The sequence below is a fragment of the Verticillium dahliae genome, genomic scaffold, assembly GCF_000150675.1.
Source record: "Verticillium dahliae VdLs.17 supercont1.28 genomic scaffold, whole genome shotgun sequence".
Classification (NCBI taxonomy): domain Eukaryota; kingdom Fungi; phylum Ascomycota; class Sordariomycetes; order Glomerellales; family Plectosphaerellaceae; genus Verticillium; species Verticillium dahliae.
The window spans coordinates 305,571-321,077 of NW_009276942.1; the positions used below are offsets into that span (position 1 = coordinate 305,571).

Genomic DNA, 15,507 nt, shown 5'->3' on the forward strand with positions numbered 1-15,507 from the left:
CCAAACTCAAACAAACTCAAACACGTATTTCCTCGCATCATTCAATCAACCAATCCCGACCACACCTCAAATGAACCCTCAATCAAAACATGTACTCAATCGTGGAAACAATACCGCAATGAACCACAGCAAGTCACACCATTCACGCAGCCCGCCTGCCCAGGCCTCCAAATCCGCTGCCACTGCGCCGGTTCCTGTCGCTGGTCGTAGGTAAATCGGTACGCTGCCTGTGGCGCGAGCGTTGACTTTCACGTCCGCGGTGGATGTCGCCGCTACGGTTGCGATTATTGCGGGCATATCTGTCCCTGACAGACGAGCCGCGAGGCTGCACTTGACCTCTGTGGTCGCGAGCAATCTGGGCCATCGTAACGTTCTCCCGTTGTCTCTTAGTTGGTCCGCGAACGTTATTGATTGCTGCAGTTCGTCGTCTGGGGATCAGGTCAGTCATCGCCGACTGTTGCGATGGCTGCGATGTGTTCTGTCCACGAGCCACGTCAGACCGAGCAGTGTGGTTGACTTGGTCACGCAACAGCGCACGACTATCTCGAGCGTCCCGCTCCATGCGGCTGTGCGAGTGGGTGTTGACACTTTCGCTGCTTTCGAGGAAAAGAGTTTCCTGATCCTCCATGACGCTGTCCTCGGTGCCAGCATGATCGTGGCCCTGGGCAGTCTCAAAAAGGCGCATGAGTTGATCGTCTTCGCCCTCGCCTTCTTCCTCGACTTCCGCCTCAGCAGAGCCTTGATCAACCACTTCGCTTCTGTTCTGGCGCTTTTTCTCGCGACTAGAGTACAGCTTGCCCATGCCCTGAATCTTGGCGCCATGAATAATGACCTGGCGCATGAGGGGGTCCGTCCGAATGGGCCCCGTCGGCTTGCCAGGAGTGGTGTCGTTGGGTCCTGACATCCGGAAGATCCAGCGGTACGTATGCTCGCCATCCGTCTCACGGTGCATCTTGAACGCTTCATCAAGTCTCTAGCGGATGAAATCGATCGGTGACATGTGGAGGCCGATGGCACCAGGTGCGGTGTCGTGGCGGATGGCGAGCAGCCGTGTCAGCTTGAGGCAGATTGAGTACAGAAGCCAGCGCTTGCACAGACCCTGCTTGGGCATGAACTTCTTGGATATGAGCTGGTTGGGGTGAATGGTCACTCCTTCGAGAAAGCACTTTCGGATCAGTCTAATCTCGCTGATGGCCGATCTGAACTGCCGTTGTTCAAGTCTGAACTTTTCCTTATCGTCGGCGGTGGCGGTTCCGGCGGTTGCCTTTTGACGACGCCATGAATCTCTCAGTTTGTCCCTCCAGTTTGAGATGGAGAAATCCGACGAGTTGAGTGAAAGCCATTCGGGGTCCCAATAAGGATCGTCTTCTTTGATGGGCTTGATGGGTACGTCGCGGACGATACCTGGGCCCCTGAAGAGGTGCTTTGTGCTAGGGAGCTCTCCAGCACGCATGACGCCAGACATGCGAAGTGCTTCTTCCAGAGTAGGCTCTCTGCCCTGCTTCTTGAATTCGGACCATATCAGAGTTTTGGCATTCGGCTGGATTGCACTGTGAATATCATGCTTGTTGCGAAGTTCCACCAGTTTGGCCAAGTCTTTCCGTTTCTTGTCACTCAGTCCTTTGGTAGCCATCTCAGCCTGCATCGCCTCGATGGAGTTGACGATGCGTTGCAAGTCGTCGGCTTCAATGTCGCCACGGCCTGATTCTGCCATGTTCATAATCCGAACATTGAGGTTCGTGTTGCCAGGACCTGTCTCTGCCTCCCAAATATCCGATTCGAGGAGCGCCTGCGCGTTCTGGGGGGGTGCCCGGCTTCCGCATTCTCCTGCGGTCTCTCCGGACGGCGGCATGTTGGCCCGGTTGTACTTTGACGACTTTCTTGTTAACGTCTTGAATTTTGGGCGAGCCTTTTACGCGCGCTTGCGGGGTGCTGTCCGACTTGATGGGGCGTCGAAGAGTTGCGGTCGGACAAGAGTGGCATAAAAAGAGTAGCAGCTGCGTTGCACGTCAGATGACTTCGCGAGCACGTCCAAGGCAGGCACGTCAGGGACTCACGCCTTGTTCAAGCAATCCTTGTTCGACTTGTTCTTGAACTGCGGGCATAAACCAAACCGTAAAGGTTGTATTGGGATGGCTGGTGCCACGCGTGACGAGTAGAGAGGTCTGTGTCGAGATGCGGCAAAGCTTCAAAGAACCAGGGTGATGCCAGCGGTGACGGTCTAGCCAAGTATTTCGGAGTCCAAGCTATGGGTGATGCCTACGTCGGTGGTGGGCAAAGGAGGATCTGGCGGTCTTGTGGGCTCTGTTGCGTTGACAACAGAGTTTCTGGCGCCGTTGCTATCGACGCGTCGACGACGCGAGGCGCGCATCACAACATGCTTCACTTTTTTATGCACGTGACAATGTGGGATGGACTCGTTCTTGATATGATGGATGGTTTCATCTGTATTTACTTCCGTGCCTAGAAGGAGCCCATGGAGAGCAAGATCGACTGCCAGCTAAAGAACAGACTTGAATCGGTCACTGAACCCTTTTGATATTCCCCCTTACTTCTGGCGAGACTCTTCATTCACGACCTGAACGTAGGTATGACTAGGACCGTGAAGCATATTGCTTCAGCTGAAGAGCGTATCACTGCTCGTTTTCGAGTTTTTCAAAGATGACCACCTCTTACTTGGACAACGGCGTGGGATTCGAGCCAAGTGCTGATAATCAACTCGTCCGAAAAAGTGTGTTAGCCAAGACATTGGTCAATCCACCTTTTAGCCAGTTCGTATCAACTTTATAGCAAGTAGCAATCTATTACTTGGTCGTCGGCCACAATTTCCATGCCAAAATGCATCGCCAATAGCTGCACTAACTACGTTGAAGATGGAGGAAACCAACGTCAAACTCGTGCTGTTCGTGAACCTGGAGGTCAAGTCATGTTACCCGTCACAACCTCGCCAACCCATCATAGTCGTGCTTGGAACTGAAATAATGAATAGAATAAAAAGTCTAACCCCATGCTCATGCCCAGTCTAACATGTCAGGCACCTTCCCATGACAAGCCCTGCACAGCATATTTTCTTTCGTAATCACCCCCCAGCATGGCACTCGGGTATATCTCATGCAATTCACGTCCATCCTCAAAACTCTCAGCCAAGGAGCATGACGCACAGAAAATCAGGCAATCTGCTGCACAAACTGCGGCCCAAACCCGGCCTCGCCAAAATCGGCCACCTCGACGCTCGCGACAGGCCTCTCCGTGAGCTCGCCCGTCGCCTTGTTCCTCTCGAGCGCCAGCAGGCCCAGCCCCGAGTTCTGGTTCGTGCTGAACAGCAGCCCGCCGTCGGTGCTGAGGCTGAACATGCGCGGCACGCCGCCGGCGGAGCTGACGAGGCCGGCAAACTCGAGGACGGCACCGCTGCCGCTGCCGTCCTTGCTGTCGCTGCCGCAGGCGGAACCCTCCGGGGCGGCGACGCGGAAGTGGGCGATCGAGTCGGGCGCCGGCGCGGTGCCGGTCAGACGGTTGGAGACGTAAATGTCCTTGCCGTTGTCGCTGATGGCGATGGCGCCGGCGAGGGCCGAGGTGGCGTTGTGCGGCGTGTTGCCAAAGGTGCTCAGGCTCTGGACCTCGGCGAACTGGATGCCGTCGTCGGCGTAGGTGACCTCGAAGACCTCGAGGCGGTTGAGGAGCTCGCACACGAGGACGTAGTGCGTGGCCTTGGTGCCGTCGGCCGAGGGCACGAAGACGCCGTGACGAGGCCCGCAGCCGGCGTTCTTGACGCGGACGCGCGTCGTGATGGCGTACGAATCGGCGGCCGAGTCGAGGAGGAGCACCGTGTCGGTGCCGAGGTCGTTGGCGGCGAAGTAGCGGCCGGAGGGGTCGCGGACGACCTGGTGGATGCGAGGCTGGTCCTGGCGCGCCTTGTTGGGGCCGAGCTCGCCGTCCGACGTCACTGACTTGATGAGGCGCAGTGTGCTGTTGGCAATGTCCCAAACGTCGATCTTACCGTCGATGTAGGAGCCGGCAACGAGGCGGGTCTGGTCAGTGCTAAATTCGAGGTGGACAACACCGGCCGAGCCGACCGCGCTCTTGTCAAGCTTGATCTCATTTTTGGCAGCATTGTACTGTGACGTGGTCAGTAAAGTTTCACAACACGACGTGATGCGAGGCCACTCACTTTGAAGATGCGCAGGTCCTTGCCGTTCTCATCAACTGCGTAGATGGTGTTGGGCTCCTTAAAGGCCATCCAGCTGGGGCTTGTGCCAGGAAGGGAATTCTTAGCCTTGAGGTCAAACGAAGTGCCGTCAAAGTCTGCGACAATGATCTGGCCTGGGCCGCCGATGAGGACCTTGGAAGCCGGGGCCGCCTCTTGCCTCTTGGCGGGGATGCGAATGGTGGCAGCCGAGGCGGCAGCCGCCGCGAGCAGGGAGAGTCCGACTGAGAGGCGCATGTCGACAAGGTGAATGCTAAGGTTCGTTCAGCTTAGGGGTTTCCTATTTGTTGATCTACTCTGGGAGAAAAGTTGCAGATGTCGGGGTGGGTGTTTTGAAGACGTGATCTGCTGGGATGTAGTCGAGTCGAACGAAATACCGGCGAAGCAGGTCAAGTTATCCTCCAATACCAGGTCAAAGACTCATATAAGAGCACGACCAACGAGGCTCTGTACACAAGGGGAAGGGGCAGTGAGTCGCAATCAATCAATCGGATTGTCCCGTGTAATGTGAGTAGGACAGGGGGCCACTGAGAAAGGATTCTAAAAGAAGCACGCTGAAGGCTGAAGGAAGCAATGCTGGAAGGCGGAGCAGTTCCTGATGATGACACGGGACCAGACGTTATGAACAAGGTGTTAGCAATCCGCAAGGAATGATGAGCCAAGGGGACTTTCTCTCTGACTCTGTCTCCCCTCTCTCTCTGACACGAAAAAGAAAAGAGTGGCCCGTCAAGGACTCAAATACTCTTCCACCAGACTCCTGTCTCCTCCACTACTCCCTTTAGGGGGCCAACCCCTCCCTCGGTCATCATCGCCATCAGGGTCGTACCAGCATCGGGGCTTCCACGGCCATGGCCAGGGTTTGGAAAGGCTAACAAGTCATGTTCGTTGGGCATGCCAGTCTGAAAAGGCATCGTCGCCGCAGACCTCATCAAGGCCAAACCGGTTGGCCGACGGAGAAGGGAAAGGATGCGCAGTCGTCCTCCAACCGCAAGCCCTGGAACCCCCGCGGGTGGCCCCAGAAAGCCCCGAATGCCCCGCGCCCCTAGCCCCTGTAAGATGGAGTCGTCCGAGAGAGGAGGAAAGCCTGTTCCTGCATGGCCACCCGCTGTTCTCTCAACCTGTCGTCGCGTCGTGCCAACAGGGGCCTGCCTTGGGCGGTAAAGTCGGTCGCCAGCGTCGGACTAACCATTGGCACGAAGGCCGCGATTCGGGAGCCGCAGTCGCGAGGGGGCGCAGGTAGATCGAGTGGATGTTGGTGGCCTTTTGATCAGCAGCGATCCAAGCCACCATCGCATCCTCCCTCCCTTTTCGATCCCACCTTCACCCGCCGCCGCACCCCTTGGCCAGCTACATATATGTCTGAAGTTTGTCAGTTGGTCACAGCTCGCGGCTAACAGCTCACGTTGGCTGTTTCGAAACAAGACAGCGGCATGCTGGTGCCAACTAACCCTGATCCCAAGCCCAGCCCATCGTTCTCATCGCATCATGAGCTGGCAAAACCCCTGTTCTGTCTGTTTCTTGTAATACATCATCGAATTATAGGTAAGCCTCGTGTTTGGGAACCTCTTGGATGAGTCCAACCATCCCATAACCAGGACTTCGTCGGAAGCTTGGCTGGCCCCTGCTATTCTAACTGTTGTTCGCCAGCCTCCTCCTACCCATTAGACAATTCAACCTCCCTCTTTCCATCCCTTCTCCCAAGGTCTGTCTGCCTGATGCAAAGAAAGGCGAAGGAAAAAAGACCGCCCGCCGCGCTTTCATGTCCGCCATGCACGTGTTGAAAACAAGTCCCCTGTACTCCTGTGCTGAACGCCGAATTGGCCTAATCGTGCTGATGGTGTTGTCGCGCTCTCAATGCAGTCGTGTGTGTGTGTGTGTGTGTGTATACATAGTCGTGTGAATGGGAGACTGCGGCTCCAAGACATCATTCGCCCTTTCTCGTTGGATCATCTGGATAGGCCGCATACTAAGGAGCCGCCCAACCGCCTGCGACGTCGACCCATTCCGCGAGGCACGATCCGTCCTTGCCCTCGACGTCGACAATGTCTGTATCGCATCGGCACCGACAGCCCACGCCATTTTCCTTCTCCACATCCCATGACTCCCAGTACGCGTCTTCTTCGATGCGCTTCTTCTCGTCAAGCGTCGTCATCTCGAGGTACTTTTCTCGCGGCAGCTGCCTTGCCGGCGCATTGGCCGGACAGTGCTGGATCGTTGTGTGCCGGTACCCAAAGTCTCGGAAGTAATGAATGTCGCCGGGGCCCAAGAGAGCACCGGCGGCGAGGGAATGGATGGGCGCATCACCCCACTGCAATTGCCGTCAGCTTGGCTTCCATCGCATGGCCGCATGGCCGCATGGCATGGCAGACTTACCCGTTCCATCCAGAAACCTCCGCTACGATCCATTGTCTGGAAAAAGTCCTCGTATTCCTGACTCCGGAACCAGCTGAGCCGTGCAATCTCAAAGTTGGACCAGAAATGGCACATGTTGTAGCTCTCGCCCTCCATGGACTCGTCATCGACAATGGGCTCCTGGCTCTTGTCTTTGGTGCCCTTCTTCAGTATGTCCTCCGGCAGGTTCTTGGGCTTCGAGGTGTCGGGCTCGGTCTCCTCAATCGGTTCGACGAACATCTCCCAGAGCCCCTTGGACTTGAGACCCTTCTTTCGCTTGTATGCCGAGGCGTAACGGAAAATGTTGGGAACGGTCTCGCGGAGCTCCTTGACGGCGATAGTGAACCCGTACGTCTTGTTGGCGGCAATCATCTCCAGGAATGGGTCACTGGTTCGTGTTAGTATGCCACAACACTAGCTTGAGAGGCTCATCGGAACGTACTAGGTAATATCGCAGAAGTAGCTAATCTCTGGCTCGAGTCGCCAGTACCACTCGTACTTCTGCAGCAGCTCGTGCTTGTAGAAAAAGCTAGAGTTGTTAGCCGGGGGGCCTTGGTACATGACGCACGCGAATAGCTTACCCAGAGTAGAAGCGGCACATGGCATGGTAGCTCTCCATGCCGCCGTACATGACAGCATTGTCGCCCTGCTTGGCAATGCCCTCCTTGGCCACCTTGGGATCGATCCAGTCGGGGAACCCCCACATCTCCGGACCGACCTTGCCAAATTCGACGGTTCCTGACGTGTAGTTTGTGACGGTCTCTTTAAAGGTCGAGTTGAACTCGTCGTCGTTGAGGAAGACATAGGGGTAATGGTACCACCGGTTGAAGTGGCGCTCGATAGACTTGATCGACTGGACAACTCCGTCCAACTCCTTGTTGCGGGCCAAGACGACAAAGGCAGCATTAGCGCGGGGCTTGGTGGTATCGGGTTCGAGGCATCCTGTAGCAAACACCTTGTCGTACTTTTCGCTGATTAGGCTGCGAGGAACCATGTTAGAGGAGACGTGAAGACAGTCACCGAGACCTTTGAACTACGTACCGTATCGATGGAGGCGCGCCCGCCGGCATCAATATCCTCCCAGGAGAGTTTGGATGCATGAAGAAGAGCATGAGGATCAGTATGAGGACGATGGCGGGGAAAACGACAACGACGCCAAACGGGATAGAGATGTTCGAGTTCCCGCGAACACGCATTGGTTTCCTGAGGAACGCATAGCGCGAATCTTGTTTACTCGGACGGAACGATTTTGAGATTTTGTCGTCTGCTACCGGAAGAGGTGACGCCCCGGACGACCTGGACTTACCAGCCCGCCGGAAGAGGTCCATCTTGGTGTTTGTCGACGAGATGCCGGGATGGGGAGGACGGTATGAGTTCGGACAAGCGCAAAGGTCAGGTGTTATTCAGCGGCAGTTTCGTAGAGGTGGGGGTTCTCTTTGCTAAGAGAGGAGCCGTGGTGCGATCGTTGTAAGTTTATGGCTGGTGAAGACGTCGATGGCGAGACCCAGAGGACGGGTATAGAAACTTGTCATCGACGGGGGTGGGCGTAGGGTAGAGAAGTCTGTTTCTTCGATGATCGGTTGTCGAGTCGGCTCGATCAGGTGGGTTGATCTGAAATGAGGAGAGCTGGTCGAAAGAGCGTCAGGGAATGCTCCCAGGAGAGGCGATGGTGTGCTCGCGATCGTAGAATTCGCAGCGACAAGCAACAGACCCGTGAGAAACTGTCTGTAGTGGCAGGGCACAGCGGTCGGTCCGATCGGACTAGGAAGGATGGTGCGTCGATAATGCTATGCGTAGAGGCAGATTCGCAGCCGCGCGTGTCAGGTCATTGGTGTCGAAAAAGGCAATCTGGCCCTCTGGCGATCGTCCAAATTGGTGGTCGGCTCGAGAGAAGAGGCCGAGAAGGCACCTTCGACATGGCATTTCCTTGCCCCTGTCTAGCCCCTGCCTCCTGCTGCTGTCCAAAGAACATTAAACTTATCGTGGCCAATCAGGCGGCTTTAGAAGATCAGGTGGGGCGGGCATGAGCAATGGTGGGGCGCGACTGCCAAGTTTCGTCTCGGGTCTGGGTCTAGACGATCCAGGGTCGGCGGTACGTACCCTTTGACATGCTCTCGAGATCCTTGGACCCCTACAGTCGAGCCGTTTCTACAGTCCATCGTCCACAATCATCCGCTGATCCCAATACTCAGCATCATGCAGAGGTGGTTGGAAGATTCTGTACCTCGCCCATGGCGTATTCGCAAGGTGCCCGACTGCTTCTACTGCTGTCGAGGGGCCGACGATTAAGGGTCACTCTCAAGGTCACTCCCTAGGTCAGTCCCAATAGAGGTGATGGATGCATGTCAAACGCTCATCAACCAGTATGGGCAATGGAATGCCACGAGCGACAGATGGAGACGATGCAGAAGACGCAGAAGACGCAGAAGATGCAGAAGACGCAGAACATTATCATGTTGTAAGGACAAAGGCTCGCTGCAACCTCTCTACTGACTATTCGCCATGCATTCCTCGTCAGCTCCCATGGCTCATCGAAAACATACTTCAAGACGAAGACGAGCTCCCGATAATGATACATGTTCTGACACACAGACGTGCGTGCTAATGCCGTCCCTACCCAACATCTCCAACAACTCTCTCCAGCTGCCAGATTCTACCAGCTGGGATCCGCCTGATCCGTGACGGCGCCGTGGCTCGCATCACCCACGAGACGCGCGTACTTGGCCAGCGCGCCCCTCCTGACGTGCGGCTTGGGCGGCTTCCAGTCCTTCCTCCTCCTCTCCATCTCCTCCTCGTCGACATCAATCATGTCGATCCTGTTCGTCTCGGCATCAATCGTCACCCGGTCCCCGTCGCGCACGAGCGCAATCGGTCCGCCGACGGCCGCCTCAGGCACGACGTGGCCGACAATGAATCCGTGCGACGCACCGCTGTATCGACCGTCGGTGACGAGGGCCACGTTGGTCAATCCGGCGCCCATGATGGCGGCACTGGCGCGCAGCTGCTCCGGCATGCCTGGGCCGCCGCGGGGGCCCTCGTACCGCACAATGACAACGAGGTTGCCGTCCTCGCGCTTGATGGAACCCGAGGAGAGCGCCGTGTCGAGCTCGTGCTCCTTGTTGAAGACGCGCGCCGCCCCCGTGAACGAGAGGCCCTCCTTGCCCGTGATCTTGGCCACGGCGCCGCCGGGCGCCAGGTTCCCGCGCAGCACGCGGATGTGGCCTGTTGCCTTGATAGGGTTCGAGAGCGGGCGGATGATCTGCTGGTTGGGGTCGAGCGACGGCCAGTCGGCCACGTTCTCGGCCAGCGTGCGGCCCGTGACAGTCATGATGCTGCCGTCAATGTACTGGGCGGCGACGAGCATCTTGAGCACGGCAGGCGTGCCGCCGACCTTGTAGAGATCCTCCATGTAGTGCTTGCCCGACGGTGCGAGGTCCGCGAGGAACGGCACGCGGTTGCTCGTGCGGTCGACGTCGTCCAGCGTCAGGGGCACGTCGGCCGTGTTGGCCATGGCCAGGAAGTGAAGCACGCCGTTCGTCGAGCCGCCGAGGATCATGGTCAGCACGAGCGCGTTCTCAAAGGCGGCGCGCGTCATGAGCTTGCGCGGGCGGAGATCCTTCTCCATGACAATCTTGATGGCCTCAGCCGCACGCTCGCACTCGCGTGCCTTTTCCGGTGACGTCGCCGGGTACGATGACGACCCGGGAAGCGAGAGGCCCATGGCCTCGATGGCTGTCGCCATGGTGTTGGCCGTGTACATGCCGCCGCAGGCGCCGGCGCCGGGGCACGCGTGACGCTCAATGTCCTCCATGACATCGGACGACGTACGGCCGGGCTCTCCCGGGTTGCACTTTGCGTTGAGACGCCCATACGTGTAGGCACCGGACGCCTCGTAGCAGGTGCTGATATTGATGGAACTCTCGAGCAGCTCCGAGTGTCCCTTCATGATGGTGCCGCCGTAGATCATGATGAACGGCCGGTTGTGACGCGCCGCCGCCATGACGACACCGGGCATGTTCTTGTCGCACCCAGGGATGGAGATGTTGGCATCGTGATGCTGGGCGCACGTGACGGACTCTATGCTGTCGCAGATGATTTCTCGCGTCTGCAGGGAAAATCGCATGCCCTCACCACCCATGGTGATGGCGTCTGACACGCCAATCGTGTTGAACTGCCATCCGAGGAACCCCTGCTTCTCGACGCCCCTCTTGACGATCTTTCCAAAGTCGAGGACTGTCCGTGACACGTTAGCTCTCGTGAGTCCGGATTTCGCGGCTCAGCCGAAGCAGCAGCAGCTTACGATGCGTACTGTTCGAAACAACGCCCCTCGGTCAGCAAAGCGTCCGTAAGAAAATATCGTGCATGCCACGGAGGGCCGGGGCGAGGAAACCTACTTGCAGGGATTGCCCTCCCACCAGACCGTCGCAATGCCGACATGGGGCGCATTCTTCATCGTGTCGCGGTCCGGCACGCCCGCGCCGTACAGCATGGCCTGTGTTTCCCCCCCCCCCATTGTCAGCATCCCGTCGCCGCATCGTAGACCCCGCCATGCACACCCCACATTTCTTGGGTTGGGGAGTTCCTCGTTGGGTGTCGAGCTTGAAAGACATGTGTCCCACCGTTCGCCAACAGCTGAGAGCAAAGCTGCCGCGAGGGGTCGATGACACCATGGCAAAAGTGTGCACTTGCTGCAGAGTTCAGAGAAAACACATAGGAGGGCCTACCTGAGCGCCGGGGAAATCATGCCCTCTCGTGATCTTCTGCGACCAACGGTTCAGCTTGCCGCCGGGGGGCAGCGACTCGAACTGGAGGTAGTCCTGCTGGTCGGCGGCATCGGTGGCCCCTACGGGTTTGCTTTCGCTGGAAGCCATTGTAGTGGTTCAGGGCGCTCGAGCTTGGGCTGTTGATTCGGACGTCGTCAGAGGTAATCGAGAGCAGGTCCTGTGAGAGGCGGGGGGGGGGGGAGAGAGAGTGTGTAGCTGGTGAAGGATACAAAAGAAGAAAGAGTTTAGCCATGACCTCACAGAGAGGGGCAGTAACGAGAAGAGGGGAGGGCGGAAAGGAGTGCGGGCCGGGACAGCAAGCTTGCCTTTATGGATTACACGAGGCCCGCCCCCATTCCCCGGACAATTAGAAAGGCGAGCACCAGAACGGCAGACAAGACAAGTGTGAAGACGTCAGTCAGTCACTCAGTCAAGGTAAATGGGTAATCGAGCGCGGGGCACACTCCGGGGTTAAGCGGCGTGTTACCCCATCATCCCACACCCCGCTAAAAGCAGAAGCAGAGCCCGTTGGCGCGCATACCCCTTACCCTTCGGGCCCTTAAAAAAAGGATACCCGAGAGATGCATCGCCAGTCAGGGCCAGGCTGATGGTCAGCGGGTAGTGCGCTCTTGGTGGGCAATTTTGGGGGTCAACAAGGCGAGGAGGGGGGGGGGCTCTTCCGAACCCGGTGCACCAACTCGCAGCGATCAGCGGGGCCTAACCCTTCTGACTCGCAAAAGCCCAGGCGCGCCTTGCCGCCCGTGGAAAAGCACTATTAGCCGGCTCCGGAGGGCCAGAGCCGGCCCGGCGGACGTAGGCCGGGCCTAGACCCTGCATCTGCTGGCTCTGTCGGCTCTTTCGTGTATGTGGCCGTTCGGAAACGCGCCACGCGGGTCTCAGTAGCGGGGAGAAACCCGAGGCTATACTACTCAGCCTATTTGTGACTGTGCATGACCCGGGCTTTTCGGGTCGAAGGCGAGCGAGAGGATGCAGTGTAGCATCGTCACAGCGTCGCAGCGTCGCAGCTTCGCAGGGCTACAGTGTTTCAAGCCCCCCATCCATGTCGCCCCGTATAGAACTCTACAGGATAGGGCAGTTTCCGAGTGAGGGACTGGTGCTCTGGTGCCTCCACTGAAGCATTTTGGTATCCTGCTGTCTGTTCATCGAGGCGCCCATTTCAGACGCAATGCTACACCAGTCGACAGACCATGGAGCGGCTTAGTTTCAGAATACCTAGGAACGCAAGAAAATCCGCGGCAGTCGCAAACCAACCCCGAAGGCATCAAGGCACATGCTTCTCAAATCAGTGGATTGGATGGGTGGGAAGCGAGGTAACCCCGCCATCCGCGTCGTCTTGGCCACGGGTGAGAACGCTGTGGAAAAAGGATTACGGTCACTGCCGACATTCACTTTCACGCAATGCAATGTGCTAGCATGCTCCTGTTGCTCAAGTTCAATTGCACGCCATCGGTGCTAGACCAGTCCTCGCCAACCTCGAGAACGCAGCCCGGATGATGTAATGTACAGAAGCGCAGATCGTGTCTTGCGAGTGTGGTTTTCGTCACTTCGTCTCCGTTGCAACGGGGTTGTGGTTGAAAGAAATCAAGCAAAATCTCCAAAAGACGGCCGCACCGGAGTTGCCCGCTCCCTTCATGGCCGAGTCACCTCGTGTGCTGGGCAGGCCCTAACAGACCAAGCTTGGAAAGCGTATCCCAAGGGGCATCTCGGCTCCCGAACCGCCGCGGCGGAGCAATACGTGTTCCCTTTTGCAGCTCTGACTGTCAGCAACGAGACTGACCCCGGTGCGCCGTATACATCAAGCACTTTCACCCCTTTTCAATCCCTTTCCGAATGCTCAGTTTCCCTCAGGACAAGAAAAGAAATGTGTGAAGCGAAGGGAGAAGGAGAGTTGTTCGTGTAAATCAAAATCGTCATCGGATGATAGAAGGAAAAGCGCAAGAAGCGGCCGTGCGAGCGTCAAGTGGTTGATCCCAAACTTGTCGAGTTTCGCGTACATCCCTGAAACCAAAAGAGCAACAACCGTGGAATGGGTCGACAAAACAGGAAGAGAAAAAAGGGAACAAGAAAGCGGCTATGTAATACACAAGGCGAAGAAGAAGACGGGCGAGCCTCAGTGGGTGTCGCTTGATGTACGATTTGGTACTGTCCTAGGCGTTTACGCACTGGTAGAAACAGTACCCGTCCTCTCCTCCTCCATCCTCCTAACCATCTCACGCTCACGAGGCGATCGAGGGTTGGCGTCAATGCCGAGGATGGCTGCGATGCGCGTCTTGTCTTGTTGGACTCGGCCATATGCATCCCGCTCCAGGTTATCCGGGCTGGACAAGGGGCTGAGAGGAGCTGTGGCGGGGTGTTGCTGGCAGCAGAGGCCTGCTTTCCAGGCCTGCTCGAGGCTTGCAGGTGTCGCTCCGTTGCCGTAGTCGTTGGAGATGGCAGCCCAGAACGAGCCGCGGTGGGCAGCGTACACGGCCTGCAGACGCCCCATATCGACGGTCGAGTGGCTGAGGGCTGACTGCAGAGGCGGCAGAGGCGAGCAGTCGAGGCGCAGCGGCGGCGTCAGTGGCTGGTTGTTGGCCATGCGGGAAAAGGTAGCGGAAGGGTGGGCGGCGCTGTTCGGGGAGGGCTCTGTAAGAGGAGTGGGGTAACCCCGGGGAGGTGATGTGGTGATGGGAGGCAGCGTCATGGCGACGGGTTTCGGGAGGATGGCCGGAAGCCTGGGGGATGTGCTGTGGTTCAAGATACTCGGCAGCTGGACAGGAGCAGGTGAGGATGGGCCGTAGCTCCCCGCACTGCCGGGGGGTGTGACCGTGCGCGGAGTAGGCTCACGGATGGGCGACGGCATGGTCGTGCGTAGGATGGGCGACTGATTCGCCGACGATCCGGAGGACACCGAAGTGGCCCGCTGCTTACGCCGGTTGCTTCCGTGGCTGAGCTGGTGGTAGTGCAGGCGGCAAGCAAGCTCTGTCTTTTTCAGGTGCGCAGCAATGTGCTTGTAGGGCATTTTCTGGAGGCGTGTCTGAAGAAGGTAGACTTCCTACATATCACATCACTATTAGTCCGACTCCGCTATACACTACGGTGGTTAAGAACCCACCTCATCCTCGCTCCACGCTCGGCCACCGCCGGTGGAGGTTGCCTTACGGGTCTTGGTGACGCCGTAGTCGTGTCGGTCCATGGCGTCCGAGGTAGGCGTATACCTGGTGGTGGTAGGTGCCAGTTGCAAGGTGGGGGACATGTTGGCTGTGGAGGTGTGGCGTATCTCTCGACGTAGATAAGGATCCAGCTCTGAAGAATGAGAGGGAAACCCGTTGGGTGATGTCAAAGTTGTCGTCGTTGGAAAGGTCGTGGAAGAGTTTGGAGGTGGCGCTGAGAATCACAGTTCTCGCTGCTCTGATTGAATCGAAAATGGCAATGTTCTTAAAACAGGCCGTCGTTGTGAAAATGGGAATCTGGTGTACCACAGTCTCTTGGACGTGAAGGGTCTCTCAAACAGCAGTTGAATGGGCGAGGGTCGGCCTAGGCGACTCAATGGCTCTTCTTGTTGTAGCGGTTAGGCACTGCCGGAGGAGAATGAAATGGATAAACCGGGATCCAGAAGAAGAGAAAAGCAGGCAAAGTTTGTATGTTCGTTGTGGTGGTGGTAAGTTGCGTGGTGTTTGTCGTTGTTTGCAATAAACCGGATAGGTAGAATAAAAGTGTGTCCAAGAATGAGAATCTTTTTCCAAAGGAGTGTGAGCAGCCAAGCCAGTTGGACAGTGAAAGAAAGTAAAGCCCGCTGCGGGAGACGAAAGGAAGGACACGCAACAGCGCTTCGATGATGAAAAAAACCTAGGGTTGAGGTTGTAGAAAGGAAGCAAGAGGAGAGGAGAGGGAACGAGACGGGGGGGAGGGGGTAAGTAGTAATAGGTCCTGCAGGGCCACTGGAGACAAGGGCGGAGACAGTAGAGCTCACTGTTTTGGGGCCTGGGGGGAGAGGGGGGTGGTAAAGGTGATGCTCGGAAACTCGTACATCCAGTACAGGGGTCACCCACACCGTCACGCCAAGGCATGTCGCAGAAGGTCGGCCACGGTGCTGGGCTGGGTGCCAGACCCCGGAGATGCTGCGGTGTATGCGACAAGACAAGAGGC

General features: G+C 57.3%; 5 protein-coding genes across 5 annotated transcripts; all 5 read right to left on the reverse strand.

Moving 5' to 3' along the window:
* Positions 1-142: 142 nt before the first annotated feature.
* VDAG_09668 (uncharacterized protein) lies at positions 143-1,852 on the reverse strand (the record flags this gene model as incomplete). The annotated part of the gene is made up of 2 exons (XM_009658629.1): positions 143-960; positions 1,099-1,852. 2 exons carry the CDS (start codon positions 1,850-1,852, stop codon positions 143-145), a joined length of 1,572 nt encoding a protein of 523 aa, XP_009656924.1.
* A 1,315-nt stretch (positions 1,853-3,167) lies between these two features.
* Positions 3,168-4,441, reverse strand: VDAG_09669 (6-phosphogluconolactonase; the record flags this gene model as incomplete). The annotated part of the gene is made up of 2 exons (XM_009658630.1): positions 3,168-4,115; positions 4,169-4,441. The coding sequence occupies 2 exons, from the start codon at positions 4,439-4,441 to the stop codon at positions 3,168-3,170; spliced, it is 1,221 nt and encodes a 406-aa protein (XP_009656925.1).
* A 1,729-nt stretch (positions 4,442-6,170) lies between these two features.
* VDAG_09670 (alpha-1,2 mannosyltransferase KTR1) lies at positions 6,171-7,923 on the reverse strand (the record flags this gene model as incomplete). Its single annotated transcript, XM_009658631.1, has 5 exons — positions 6,171-6,512; positions 6,578-6,983; positions 7,038-7,124; positions 7,177-7,575; positions 7,637-7,923. 5 exons carry the CDS (start codon positions 7,921-7,923, stop codon positions 6,171-6,173), a joined length of 1,521 nt encoding a protein of 506 aa, XP_009656926.1.
* A 1,325-nt stretch (positions 7,924-9,248) lies between these two features.
* Positions 9,249-11,466, reverse strand: VDAG_09671 (dihydroxy-acid dehydratase; the record flags this gene model as incomplete). Its single annotated transcript, XM_009658632.1, has 4 exons — positions 9,249-10,828; positions 10,896-10,921; positions 10,990-11,087; positions 11,320-11,466. 4 exons carry the CDS (start codon positions 11,464-11,466, stop codon positions 9,249-9,251), a joined length of 1,851 nt encoding a protein of 616 aa, XP_009656927.1.
* Positions 11,467-13,534: 2,068 nt separating this feature from the next.
* Positions 13,535-14,614, reverse strand: VDAG_09672 (uncharacterized protein; the record flags this gene model as incomplete). The annotated part of the gene is made up of 2 exons (XM_009658633.1): positions 13,535-14,413; positions 14,474-14,614. 2 exons carry the CDS (start codon positions 14,612-14,614, stop codon positions 13,535-13,537), a joined length of 1,020 nt encoding a protein of 339 aa, XP_009656928.1.
* Between the last annotated feature and the right edge of the window lie 893 nt (positions 14,615-15,507).